Source organism: Mustela putorius, unplaced genomic scaffold (genome assembly GCF_011764305.1).
Source record: "Mustela putorius furo isolate JIRA1106 unplaced genomic scaffold, ASM1176430v1.1 tig00000743_pilon_pilon_pilon, whole genome shotgun sequence".
NCBI classification, from domain to species: domain Eukaryota; kingdom Metazoa; phylum Chordata; class Mammalia; order Carnivora; family Mustelidae; genus Mustela; species Mustela putorius.
Window position 1 is genome coordinate 5,907,667 of NW_025421464.1, and position 13,993 is coordinate 5,921,659.

The window sequence follows — 13,993 nt, forward strand, 5'->3', positions numbered from 1 at the left end:
GGCTCCCCACTAAGCAAGGAGCCCAATAAGGGGCTCAGAGGGCTTGATCTTGATCCCAGGAGCCTGGGATCATGACCTGAGCCAAAGGCAGAGGCTTAATAACTGAGCCACCCAGTCGCCCCTGATTTTGTTTTTTTTATGTAATCTCCACACCCAATGTTGGGCTTGAACTCACAACTCTGAAATTGAAGAGGTGGATGCTCTACTTGATGTGGGAAACAAAAACAAAAGAAACTATTAAATTTCCTTATTGGCTATAGCCCATTAATAAGTTCTTTTTTTTTTTTTTTTTTTTAAAGATTTTTATTTATTTATTTGTCAGAGAGAGAGCGAGCGAGAGCGAGCACAGGCAGACAGAGTGGAAGGCAGAGTCAGAGGGAGAAGCAGGCTCCCTGCGGAGCAAGGAGCCCGATGTGGGACTCGATCCCAGGACGCTGGGATCATGACCTGAGCCGAAGGCAGCTGCTTAACCAACTGAGCCACCCAGGCGTCCCCATTAATAAGTTCTTGAAATAGGCAGAGTGACTTTCCTCTGGGGGCTCAGCTGCCTCCATGCTGACACTTTGCTAAGGGCAAAAGGCAATCTTAGCTTACATTATCCTGGCACCCTAAGATACTGTAAGTGTTCTTTAACACATAAAAATTCCTTTGGAGGGGACACCTGGGTGGCTCAGTTGGTTAAGCTGCTGCCCTCAGCTCAGGTCATGATCCCAGGATCCTGGGATCGAGTCCCATGTGGGGTTCCTTGCTCAGCAGGGAGCCTGCTTCTCTCTCTGCCTCTGCCTGCTTGTGCTCTCTCTCTCTCTCTGACAAATAAATAAATACATAAAATCTTTAAAAAAAAAAATTCCTTTGGAGGAACACCTGGTGTGGCTCAGTAGGTTAAGTGTCTGACTCATGATTTTGGCTGAGGTCATGGATCTCAGGGTTGTGAGATGAAGCCCCTTGTTGGGCCCTGTGCTAGGCATGGAGCCGGCTTGGGATTCTCTCTTACCCTCTCCTTCTACCCTTCCCCACCACTCTTTAAAAAAAAAAAAAAATTCCTTTGGAAACTTCCTTTCTCTCTACCCGCCAAGACACATGTTAACAATTATCTTACAAGCATATGGCCCACTTATCTACATCTGAAGGGTCTCATGACCAGGGTTTTACTTGACAGTAATGAATGACCTTTTCCTAACAATAGCTAGCTCCCTCAAGGTCCTAGAAACCTTGCTAAAATTCCTTAGAGATTTAGATTATCCCTAACCCTCTCCAAAATTGAAAGTATATAATCAGTCACCTGTCACAACCCCAAAGCAGCTTTTTCCGACCACAAGTTCTATCCTTTTTCTTTTTTTTCACTGAAGACCTCTCAGGAGTTCTTTCTTAGTTTGTCGGATCCTAGCCCCAACATTTTCTGCACCAAATGACTGAGCCAGCCCAAATTATTTTCGCTCTCTTCTTATGGATAACTATTTAACAAAATTGGGACATAGGTAGTTATTTCTATTTTTTAAACATGAGAATCTTCTCGTTTCTTTAAATAACCCAAATAACAAAAAAAAAATTTTTTTTAAAGATTTTATTTATTTATTTGACAGAGATCACAAGTAGGCAGAGAGGTAGGCAGAGAGAGAGGAAGGGAAGCAGGCTCCCTGGCGAGCAGAGAGCCCAATGTGGGGCTCGATCCCAGGACCCTGGGACCATGACCTGAGCTGAAGGCAGAGGCTTTAACCCACTGAGCCACCCAGGCGGCCCCCAAATAACAAATTTTTAATTGCAGGATATTCCATTCTATGGTTATATCAAATTTTGTTGCTCTACAGTAGTGGCACCTACGCCGCTTCCATCTTTTAGCCCTAAATACAAAGTTTTAATGAATATTTTGGCTCTTTGACTTCCTAGCTGTGTGACCTTAAAAAAAGGACTTAATTTCTCTATGGGATAATAATAATAGTAACACTTCACTGGACTGTCCTGAGAATAAAAAGTTTAAACATTCATAAAACATTTAGGAACAGTGCCTGGTACCGAGCAAATGATGTGGAGAACAAAGGCAAGAGGAAGATAGATAACATAAAATACCCTTTTAACTCTAGCCCATTGACAGATACTTGGGACAGGCCGAGTGTGACATTCCTCCAGGAGCTCCCAATCTTAATATTAATACCTTACTAGAGGAAAAACCACCTTAGCTTGACCATAGCTAGGCCTCCAGGATCCTTTAAGTCTTCTTTACCATATGAAAATCCTTTTGGAATCTTCCTTTGTTCTCCACCCCTCCCAAAGTAAAAGCATATAAGCAATAGCTCCTCATAATCCCAATACAGTTCTTTGTGCCTGGGCCCTGTCCCCGCTAATAAACACCAAAAAGTTCTCAAGAATTCTTTCTCCACTGTTCACTCTTGGACCCCACATCAAATCACATTAGCAAATACTAGACAGTTATTAGTTCTTAAAAACTTATTATCCTTTTATTTAAACCTTTGTAAGTATCACTATTTATTCTTCAAGGAAGTTCCTAAATATTGAATTACCGGATCTCATGGCTGAGTATCAGTAAAGATTCTTGATACCTATGACAAGCTGGATACTGGTATTTTGGAGACTACATCCACTGGTGTATTAGAATAAACATTTATGGCAATTTAAAAATATTTAGAAATAGGTATTTGTTTAAAGATGAGACTATTACATTAGGCATCTTTTAGCAGGTAATGAAAGTCTAGGTTATTTTTTCTCTGAAAAAACTTTAAAACATCACTGCTTTAATCTCAACCTCGTAGTTTCAGATTAAAATAACACACAACTAACATTTGTATGTTAGTAGAGAAAAATGTTTCAAAAGTCCTTTTCCAATCTAAAAACAGTGAATGACTTTTCTAGCACAGATCAGTTAAACACAAAAAGCATATAATACTATGCTTTTACCATTATTCCCTCTTTTCACTCTGGTTGTTGCTGGGATTATCTATATTTGTAAAATATAGGAGGGAGCAAAAGGCAAATTGAAGGCAAACCACAACCTAACACTCTCCCCTCAATCCTGTCAGAGGTGGGATATATGTGGTATTCCTCAAGGAACTCATGGCTGCCTTCCTGTTACTGTTTTGCTAGAAACTAAAAACCACCTTATCTTGACAATAGCCCAACCTCCAGGATCCTGTAACTCTTCTTTTCATGCAAAACTCACTTTAGAGACCTAGGTTATCTCTATCCTTCCCAGCGCCCAAATTTAAAAATATATAATCAATAGTTCCTCATAATCCCAGTGTAGTTCTTTCTGCCCATGGGTCCTGACCCTATGCTATATAATAAAAACACCTTATTGTACAGTAAACATCTCAAGAATTCTTTCTTGACCACTGGGCTCTATAATCTTGCATCAATTAGAATATACTCCTGTAGTTTCCTATCTCCTTGAACAGATTTTAGATTAATATTCTATCTAAATAGTAAATTCTATGTAGATAGCAAGTATCTTCATCTTTCAGATAGCAAACATCTCAATCCTACCCATCTTTCCGTGCAGTAGCAAAAACAAGCTATTTGGATTTCAGTGAAGAGAGTGATTCATTCAATCGTTTCACTCATTAAAAGTGAAAATGTAGGGCACCTGGCTGGAGCTCAGCTGGTTACACCTCTGCCTTCAGCTCAGGTCATGATCCCAGGGTCCTGGGATTAAGCCCTGTCACTGGGCTCCCTGCTCAGCCAGGAGCCTGCTTCTCCTCTCCTTCTGCCTGTTGCTCCCCATGCCTATACTTTCCCTGTCAAATAAATAATTAAAATCTTAAAAAAAAAAAAAAGTGAAAATGCAAAACACAAATTGGGAGAAGATATTTACATGTACTCAGCAAAGGATTAATATGCAAAATATGGGGGCGCCTCAGCGGCTCAGCAGATTGGGCCTCTGCCTTTGGCTTGGGTCATGATCTCAGGGTCCTGGGATGGAGCCCCACATTTGGCTCTCTGCTTGGCGGGGAGCCTGCATTCCCGCCTCTCTCTGCCTGCCTCTCTGCCTACTTGTGATTTCTCTCTGTCAGATAAATAAATAAATAAATCTTTTTTTTTTTTTTTTTAAATGCAAAATATGGAAAGAACTCTTACAGATCAGTAAGAAAAAGACTAGCAATCGGATTAAGGAAAAAGAACAAAGGACATGAATAGTCACTTCCTTAGAGGATACTGAAATGGCCAGTAAGTTTCAGAAAAGGTACTCAGACATCATGGGCCCTTACGGAAATACAATTAAAACCCAGCATTATTTACCCATAAGCCTCATTTAAAACAAAAAAAGATGGTATAATTAAAAATTAGGGTTTTGTTTACCCCCTCCTTTTTTTTAAAAAGATTTTTATTTATTTATTTGAAAGAAAGAGAATGAGCAGGGGGTAAGGGCAGAGGGAGAAGGAGAAGCAGACTCCCCAGGGAGCAGGGAGCCTGATGAAGGGCCTGATCCCAGGACCCTGGGATGCCCAAGACCCGAGCCAAGGGCAGATGCCCAACTGACTGAGCCACCCAGGCACACCCTCCTGCCTGTTTTCTGTTGTTGTTGTTTTTATTTAACAGATAGAGATCACAAGTTGGCAGAGAGGCAGGTAGAGAGAGAGATAGAGGAGGAAGCAGGCTCCCTGCCGAAAAGAGAGCCCGATGTGGGGCTCGATCCCAGGTCCCTGGGATTGTGACCTGAGCCGAAGGCAGCGGCTTAACCCACTGGGCCACCCAGGCGCCCCTGTTGTTGCTTTTTTAAGTAGGCTCCATGCTGGGCTACTGAGATGGGCAATGCAGTACTTCCAAGACCAAGACCTAAGCTGAGATCAAGAGTTGGATGCTCAGCCAACTAAGCCACCCAGGTGCCCCAAAAAGTTGTTTTTTAATAACTAAAGCTATTTTGGTGAATATAGTGTGTGTGTGTGTGTGTGTGTGTGTACAAACAAAAAAATATTACAAATAAAACTGCTCCTGTTTTATAAAAATTAAAATGACTACCAAATGTTAGTGAGGATGTGGAACAACTGAAACTTTCATACACTGCTGGTAGGCTAGCTGGCCAAATACTTGGGAACACTGTAGCTACCGAAGCAAAACAGACAACTGCCCTATGACCCAGAAATTCCACTTCTAGGTACAGAGCCAAAGGAAACAAATATGTAGGTCTATTGAGAGATGTATAAAAGAATGTGCACAGGAACTTTATTCATAATAACCAAATAACAAACAACTCATCCTGTCTATTCACATCACAGACTACTAAAGAAGAATTAAAAACATACGTAGGGGCACCTGGGCGGCTCAGTTAGTTGAGCATCCGACTTTTAATTTCAACTAAAGTCATGATCTTAGGGTTGTGAGATCAAGCCCCGCATTGGGCTCTGTACTGGGTGTGGAGTCTGCTTAAGATTCTTACCACCCCCAGCTTCTTTTGTCCCTCTCCATCTCTCTCCCCCTAAGTAAATAAATAAATAAACAATAAAATAAAAAGAACTACCACTACACCTAACAAGAAGGGGGATCACTAACAACACTGAAAACAGCCAGACACAAATGAATATATATTCTATCATTCTAATTATATAAAGAATAGAGAAAACCTATCTATGGTGATAGACATCAGAATAGCAGCTCTTTCTAGGAAAGAGAGGACGTATTAACTAAAGAAAAGGCACAAGGGAATCCTCGGAGGTGGAAAGTCTACATATTGACTGAGTGGCAATTACATATGTCATTACGTTCATCAAGCTGTATACTTAAAGGTTTTTGCCTTTAACTGGATATACTTCAATGAAAAAATAAAAATAAAAGTGAGACATTTTGAGAAGGGACCAAGATGAGCCAATGAATACCATTTGGTGCTTACTTTGGAAGCTGCCCAGTCAATCCAGCCTTTAGCACAAGGGTCAACGTTAATGAGCACAAGGCCTTCCACGAGCTCCGGATGATTGAGCTGAAACAGGAGACAAAGCCAATGTGTCAAAGTTCCACTCCCAGCATTCTTTTAAAAAATTGGAACACGGTTAATCATTTCTTATGCATTATGCCTTATGCCATAATGCCTTAGATTTGAAAGTAAGACTTCAGCAAGGTGGTAGGAAGAGTATTTGGAAAAATTGCTCTTAAAGACTGACTTAGCAACTGGAAAACCAGTTCCCTAAAGTACGGTCGAATGATCTTGCCTTGCAAGGATCTGTAAGGAGACAGGATATTTATTTCTGCAGCAGAGGAAGGCACTTGGCATCTGCAGTTGATTAGCTAGCTCATGGCGGGTCTCCTCTGCTGGGAAAGTACCCGTGGAACTACTTGGCATAAGGAGCTGCTGAGGCTTAGACAAATGAATTTCACACTCATATGCCCTTGTCCCCAAAAGAAGCTTCTAGTTTTTGTTTTTTTTTTCAGAAACCACATGAATGGGTGATACCACCCTGCCACACTCAAGAGGCATCTGAAAAATTTCATAATTTCTATTTCTTAAATAGAAATCAATACAAACATTTCTGTGTACACTCAAAACTCTCTAGTTTATTCTCCTTGCCTCTGGTTACACTGATTATACTCACTATAGAAAATCTGATAAATAGAAATTATAAAAATTAGGAAATAAAACCTCCTAATACTTAACCACACAACATCAATCCCTATTAATATTTTGGTAGTCCTTTCCTATGCCTATGACAAACGATGTGGATCTATATTCTAACTTTTTAATTAACATTATAGTGTATGTGAATCACATACCACTACGAGCTCTTACAAAAGTTTAATGGTGCACAAAATTCCGTAAGTTCTCTCAAAGAATTTACCAATGTACTGCTCGTTTGTGATTTTTCAGGTACTGTAAGTACAAAACAGGGTTTTATATACAAATCTATATCTGCTATTCACAGAATTTACAGAAAAACTTACATAAGACCTACAGAAGTACCTGGTAACTAACACAGAAGTAGAACTGTGACCTAGGCAGTGTCTCAAGGGTATCGAGACTAATCCTCTATGTACTTACTGCAAATCTGCTGAGGATGTAAGCTCCAGCTCCGACTCCAATCCCAATGATGCTTTTCAGACTATGAAAGGGGATATAGGCAACACCAATAAGGTTAACTTCTTTGAAGGTGACAAAGCACAAATGGAAAAAATACAACTGGGTTCAACTCGCTCTGATGCTTAATGGATTCTGGAACTTGGTCACATTTCTCTAATTTTGAGCCTCAGTTCCCCAACTATAAAAGGATACAACTACCTACTTCTAAGTTGATTTTATGGATTAAATGAAATAGGACTAAAACCTGGGAGTCTAACAGTTTCCTTTCCTATCACCTCCATGTCCGACCCAATAGCAAGTCCTATAAAATCTACCTCCAAAATATTTCCTTCCTATCTCTATCTACTTCACTGCATTCCCCTGAGGGCATCCAGTACTCCAGCTATCATTACCTCTTGCCTGACTGCTGTAATAGTTTAAAGGTCTCCCTGCTTTTTCTTTTTTACTCCTCTCCAACCCATTCTCTCCATAGCTAGAGTAATCTTTTTTAAGAATGTAAACAGCTTGGGATGCCTGGGTGGTATAGTCAGTCAGTTAAGTGTCTAACTTGGTTCCAGCCCAGGTAGTGATCTCAGTGTCTTGGGATCGAGTCCTACTTCTGGCTCCATGCTCAGCGAGGGAGTTAGCTTGTAGATTCTCTTTCCCTTTTCCTCTCCCTGAGCCCCTCCCCCTACCTCTAAAATAAACGGGTCTTTAAAAATATTAAAAATAAATTTAAAAAGTAAACAGCTTTATTGAAATGCAACTTTTATACTTAGAGTGATCATTTTAAAAGACCAAATTGAAAAAAAAGTCAATTTAATGCATTCTTATCCAATCCATTTTTAAATTCTATACCTGAAACTAAAATAAATAAATAATAAAAGACAAAGCTGCTATCAGTCCCCTGCTTAAAACCTTCTATATCTTTATCTATAGCTTTTGAATAAAATCCCAAATTCTTACCTGAACTGTGACACACTGTGTAATCTGGACCTTGCCTGTTTCTCAAATTTCACTCCATGCCTTTCTCCTACTTGCTTATTTGGTCTAGAAAATATTACTCCTTCTGTCTGGAATCATCTGGCCCTGGCTCTCTGTTTTGGTCTCAGCCTAGATGACAACTTCTTAGAGATGCACTGCCCAGCTAGCCTTATCTCTGTGAACCTGACCCTTCTCTAACATCACCCTCACTGACTTCTCTTATAGCACTTTATTTGTGATTATATGTTGGCTTATTTGTTGTTAATTATTCTTCCCACTAAGATGTAAGAAGGACACTGTCCATTAGGACAGTGACTATTCCATTTGCTCAGCATCATAGCCCCTAGATCAGATACACGGTATAAAGTCAAAAGTTGTGTGAAAGAACTGAAAAATAAACCTACCTTAAGTGGGTAAGAACAGGAGGCAGCATTTCAGCCAACTCATCCATTGTGGGGTACTGGTACCTGAAATTCAGAAGGATACCTCCTGACTTAGAAGGCACCCATATTTCCCAATCACAAGAACAGCTAGAAGACTATGGGATTCTTAGATAAAAGCATTCTCTTGGGGCGCCCGGGTGGCTCAGTCGTTAAATGTCTGCCTTCAGCTCAGGCCATGATCCCAAGGTCCTGGGATCAAGCCCCACATTGGGCTCCCTGCTCAGCGGGAAGCTTGCTTCTCCCTCTTCCCCCCCCCCCCCCCGGCTTGTATTCCCTCTCTTGCTGTCTCTCTGTGTCAAATAAGTAAATAAAATCTTTTAAAAATATAAATAAATAAATAAATAAATAAATAAAAGCTCTCTCACTCTTTTTTAAAAAAGATTTTATTTATTTATTTGACAAAGAAAGAAATCACAAGCAGGCAGAGAGGCAGGCAGAGAGAGAGGGGGAAGCAGGCTCCCCACCGAGCAAAGAGCCCGATGCAGAGCTCGATCCCAGGACCCTGAGGTCATGACCTGAGCTAAAGGCAGAGGTTTAACCCACTGAGCCACCCAGGCACCCCAAAGCATTCTCTTTTACCAAAGGCTGAAAGGAGATAATGTGTGGACATGACTGTGACATGTTGTGCAACTCTCTATGACTTCCATGCTAAGAAGAAAGGAAAAGAACCCATGTGTCTCCATATTCTAAAGAGAAGTTTCTGGGACCAGAGGAAGCCTCTTGAAAAAAACAGGTAATATGGCTCTTTCCCAGGGTATTTCCAAATCCCTAACAATCACTTTAACCAGGATTGAGGCTCAGTAAACTTCCAGCAATAAAAGTCAACCGAAGAAGTGGCTCTTGGTCTGCAGCTTATATCCAGGCAGCTAAAGGCAAAAACAAAGTCTTACTGGGCCCAACCACCTAGTCACAGATTCTGGACTCCTCATCATGAATGCTGATTTGCTTTACTCAGGCATAAGATGACACAGTTACTTTATTGCTTCTGAATCTGGTATATGATATGAACCACTGTATCCTAAGATGGTCAGACAAACCCAGGAACTGATTCAGACTTGGAACCCAAGAAAAGAAGGGAGCACCCACAGAGATTACAGAAGCAGAGATGGAAAGAAATCTTAAGGCGACTTCCTACATACAAGGCAGGATTTACTCTGTATCTGACAGAGAAGTCAGCCTGCCTCTGCTTGAAACACTTTTTAAGCAGTGAAGTGCTCTTGAACCATTTGTGCACAAAACAGAAAAAAGGAACTGAATCTAAATGTTGTTTGATATATGCTAGTCACTGGCCAATTTGTATTTGAGAGACAGAATAGCCTGGATTAATCAATAACATAGCTTCTGGAGCCAGACTGCCTAAGTTAAAATTCCAGCTCTGCTACTTATTTGTTATGTAATCTTGGCCAAGTTAATTAGTATCTCTGGGCCACAGTTTCCTCACTTGTAAAATAGGAATAATAGTAAATCTGTCCCATAGATCTGAGGGTTAAATGACTTAATAAATGTGAAGCGTTGAAAGCAGTATAAAAAATGCCATTCAAGTCTCATGTAAGGGTTAGTTAGCTCTTATTCATCCTCAATGGTCTGTTTCATAAGTCACTGGCAGAGGCAGCTCTGGAGAGGAACCAAGGGAAAGGGGAAAAATCAGCATTCCACAGCCTGTGTTTTCACTCCTCCTCCCAAGGTCTTCTCAATAATTACAATGTCCAGAGAAGAGTGAGGGAGACTGAGTCCGCCATCCAAAGCAGGTTTAGGATGAGGCCAAGAGTGCCAGGTCTTCTCAAAATGCATCTCTAGCTGATAGGGCAGCTTCTCCGAAAAAATGGATATAAAATCTTCAAATTCCTGTCACCAGACCGGGAACTAAGGTTGAGGAGGCGTTCCCAGGAAACTCAGAGGGATTGGAGTTTGGGCCTAGGAAGTTGGAAGTTTCAGGGAGGGACAGAGAAATGACAGATTTTAAAAACATGATGAAGCGGACAGATAAAAGACAGCAAGAAGTGGGTGTCTCAGACACTTAAGGCTTGCAATGATAGGGAGACAGAGTCCCATCAATGGAGAACGATTCCTGGATATAGGAAAACATGCAGTTTTCCTCGAGAGACTGTACCTAACAGTTCTCAGAGCAAGGAGAGAAACAGGGAGGATGGTTGGTTGATTAGTATAACCCCTAGGCTATGCTAAAATCAAAGCTACTTCTCCCATTGGAGCTCAGTCAATTGCATGCCTTCCAGAAGATCTTGCCTGTGGCCTTACCCTGTTGGGAAAGAGGGTGCACCTTCCTGCTGGCCTGGGGCATCCACGTGACAGACCGCAAAGTGCTGGGTGATCTCTTGCATATCTTCAAAGTTAAAGAATGCATTGAAACAGGATTTATCTGCAAGAGTAAAAATACACATAAGTCACATGTTCTCCGTCTCTCCCAGATTTTCAACAGACTGTACATAAAAGTCCTCTCCATTTCTCTCCAGTTTTCCTTGACTCAATTAATTCCATAACATCGCCTCTTTCACTCCTTTTCCCCCCTTTTACTTCCTTTTCATCACTGTTCTACTAAAAGGAGGTGTCTGGACAATATGATTTAAGCAGCCCTAAAGGCTTAACACCAGACAGCTCAGTGATCTGAAAAAAACAATGAATTCTCAATTCTACACGATGTCTATAAAATAAAAACTAATTCTGGTATTGCACAAAATAATCTTGCATCCATATGTTATCATTTCTCATGCACCTTATTCCTCCATCTGACACAGAGACGCTGACTATATTCCAAGAACCTGGCTAGAGTAAATACCCTGCATTGCTTAGATTCACCCTGTGGAACACTCTCTTGGCAAACTTGCTGGGGTGTAGAAAGGGGCTGCTGCTTCAAATTCTATCCTATTAGCATAACTGTTTAAATCTTCTCATGCAAAAGAGGTTACAAAAGCTTCAGCACTAGACTGCAGCCTCAAATGTAGGCCATGGAAAGCTAGAGAAGCATGGGACAAAACACAAGTACAGGCTCTGAGCATGTGGCTAGGGCCAAAATCTTATAACACCATCTAGAAAAGTCCACTTAAAATCACTGATGACAGGCCATAGAAGAATACTTTTATTAATTCATTAAGAGCTCACAACAAAGTTAAGTTCAAACCTTGGATTTTCTTACTTGAAATATGAAAAAAAAACAAAGTAGTATAGATTTAAACAAAATAAACAACTGATTTCAGTTCTACCTTTTTTTTTTTTTAAAGACACACTTTATTTTTTTATTTTTAAAGTAATCTCTGTGCCTAACGCGGGGCTCACACTCACGACTCCAAGATCAAGAACTGCAAGTTTTGCCAACGAGCCAACCAGACGCCCCTCAGTTCTACTCTCTTAACCGGTTCATCCTTTAGCAGTTAAGACACAAAGATGAGATATAATTCCAGTATCCCCCAAACACATTCTTCTGACCAGTTCCTAGACAACTTAATTCTGCCATTAACATGTGTAGCAATGAAGAGGGGAAGGATAAGACAGAAAAGAAAAAACCTGTGCTGTTAGAATACTGGGATTTCTTCTTTTTAAAAATAAATAGACAAAGATCAAGTATTAAAATAAAAGGGGAAGGTATAAAATCAAATACATACGATTGAGGCCAATGTCATGGTATGTCAGAATAACTGGTCTGTTTCCCTTTGGTAGGCCTCTGATGGTGACATGGACCACACCATGAGTTGTTTCTATGTCATGTTCCTGTAACAAGAGAACGTATGGTCTCAGCAAAAGCAGAATGAACTTCGCAGGTGGCCAAAGTTCCACGATACCTATTTACTGCTATTTCTCACTTGCTGGGGTGGGACACATCACTGGACTTAAGCCATACCAGAGAGATGTTATAGTACACAGAATATCCCCACTTTCTAATTCCTTTGAGATAAACACTCAAACGAGGGAAAAAATATACTGTCTCAACCATAAATTTCATATCTTAAGTGAGGGCAGTCAGAGATCTGTTAAGAATACGCTTACAGGGGGCTTTGAAAAGGAGAACAGCAGGCTGGGTAAGAGGCCAGTTAGACTTGGGGGGAAGAAAAGTTAAGGAAGCAGAAGATAAGGAGCTGCTAGGTTTCAGAGCCTCCAAACTGATATTCAGCAACTGATAAACTCAGTAGACATCTGTGAATGCCTCTGCCTAACATCTTTTCCCCTCTGGCAGGTGCTGTCCTTTATTATCCACATATTACAGGAGTGGATCTTGGCTGCCATGTTTGTAGAAGTAACCTTATGGTCATGTCTTTCTGGAGATAGGCACGTATCTGGTCCATGCTGGGTATGCATCCTTCCCTGAGAATTTGTAATTGGGATTAAGATTTTATCCTTGGCCTGGTTTTCTCTTGAAAAGAGAAGCAAACTTGGGATATTTTATTTATTTTATTTTTAAGTAGGCTCCACACTGATGTGGAGGGGGCTTGAACTCACAACCCTGAGATCAAGACCTGAGTTGAGATCAAGAGTTGGATGCTTAACCAACTGAGCCACCCAGGCATCCTACTTGGGAGTTTTTAGTAGATATTTCCATTGCTCTAATTCTCGGTTCTAGCTGTCTGTGCTCCTAATTTCTGAGACATTCCTGGTTTGTGTCTGGTTTAAGCTATCTTGGGTGGGCTTGTTCCCTGCACCCCCAAAGAATCCTAATCAAGGCAATGAGTAGTTTAACATGTAGTCAGAACAGAACTCAGGAACTAAATAAAGCTGGAACAAGATGCAACTGGAGCTACCGGGACCAGCAATAAGAGTAACTTGGTAGGAAAAAAGGGAACTATAGAAAAGTCACTGAGGGGGCGCCTGGGTGGCTCAGTGGATTAAGCCACTGCCTTCGGCTCAGGTCATAATCTCAGGGTCCTGGGATCGAGTCCCGCATCGGGCTCTCTGCTCAGCAGGGAGCTTGCTTCCCTCTCTCTCTCTCTCTCTCTGGCTGCCTCTCTGTCTACTTGTGATTTCTCTCTGTCAAATAAATAAATCTTTTAAAAAAAAAAAGTCACTGAGATTTATTCTAGTCCTCTTTGATGTCTGTATTTCTCAAAAGTAAAAAATTACCATGTCTAGCCTAGTGATCTCCTGCTGATGAAGTCCTCACCTATCTCAGACAGTCTGATAGTAGTTAGAGTAAGATTAATTCTTTCAGTAAGAATCCCAACAAAGGCAAAGGGCTTCCAACTTAATTTCTTACCTAATCTAATTATGAACCTCATCAGAACTTTGGTCTCTTCTCTGATGTGTGGCATAAAATAATCATAGGCTAATTCAGTATCAGCATATTTCAAATCATAGGCCCCAGGCTGGAGCAGATAATCTCTATCAAATCAAACTATGAATGTCTATTTCTATGATTCTCTATTTCTGCTACCTTCTATTCCAGCCTGTTCAGAAGGCTTGGAAAGGGGATATAAGAAATGAAGGAAAGAATCAGATACTTCGAACTGGCTATGAAAGAAAGTATAGGGTTTGGATGGGAGGAATATAAAGGAAAAAATTCCAGTAACTGTATAAGCATTTCTCTTATAGTAACAGCAGACTTACCATAAGAGAATTACCAAGG

General features: G+C 40.8%; 1 protein-coding gene across 4 annotated transcripts in view; it reads right to left on the reverse strand.

Moving 5' to 3' along the window:
* NDRG3 (NDRG family member 3) overlaps positions 1 to 13,993 on the reverse strand; it is a 77,888-nt gene that overhangs the window by 21,632 nt on the left and 42,263 nt on the right. For all 4 annotated transcript variants that reach the window (XM_045084169.1, XM_045084167.1, XM_045084170.1 and 1 more), the window contains 5 exons: positions 12,042 to 12,147; positions 10,681 to 10,801; positions 8,386 to 8,448; positions 6,980 to 7,040; positions 5,840 to 5,926 (listed from right to left, as the gene is read on the reverse strand). In XM_045084169.1, coding sequence (XP_044940104.1) covers positions 5,840 to 5,926; positions 6,980 to 7,040; positions 8,386 to 8,448; positions 10,681 to 10,801; positions 12,042 to 12,147 — 438 coding nt within the window. The remainder of the gene's footprint in view (positions 1 to 5,839; positions 5,927 to 6,979; positions 7,041 to 8,385; positions 8,449 to 10,680; positions 10,802 to 12,041; positions 12,148 to 13,993) is intronic.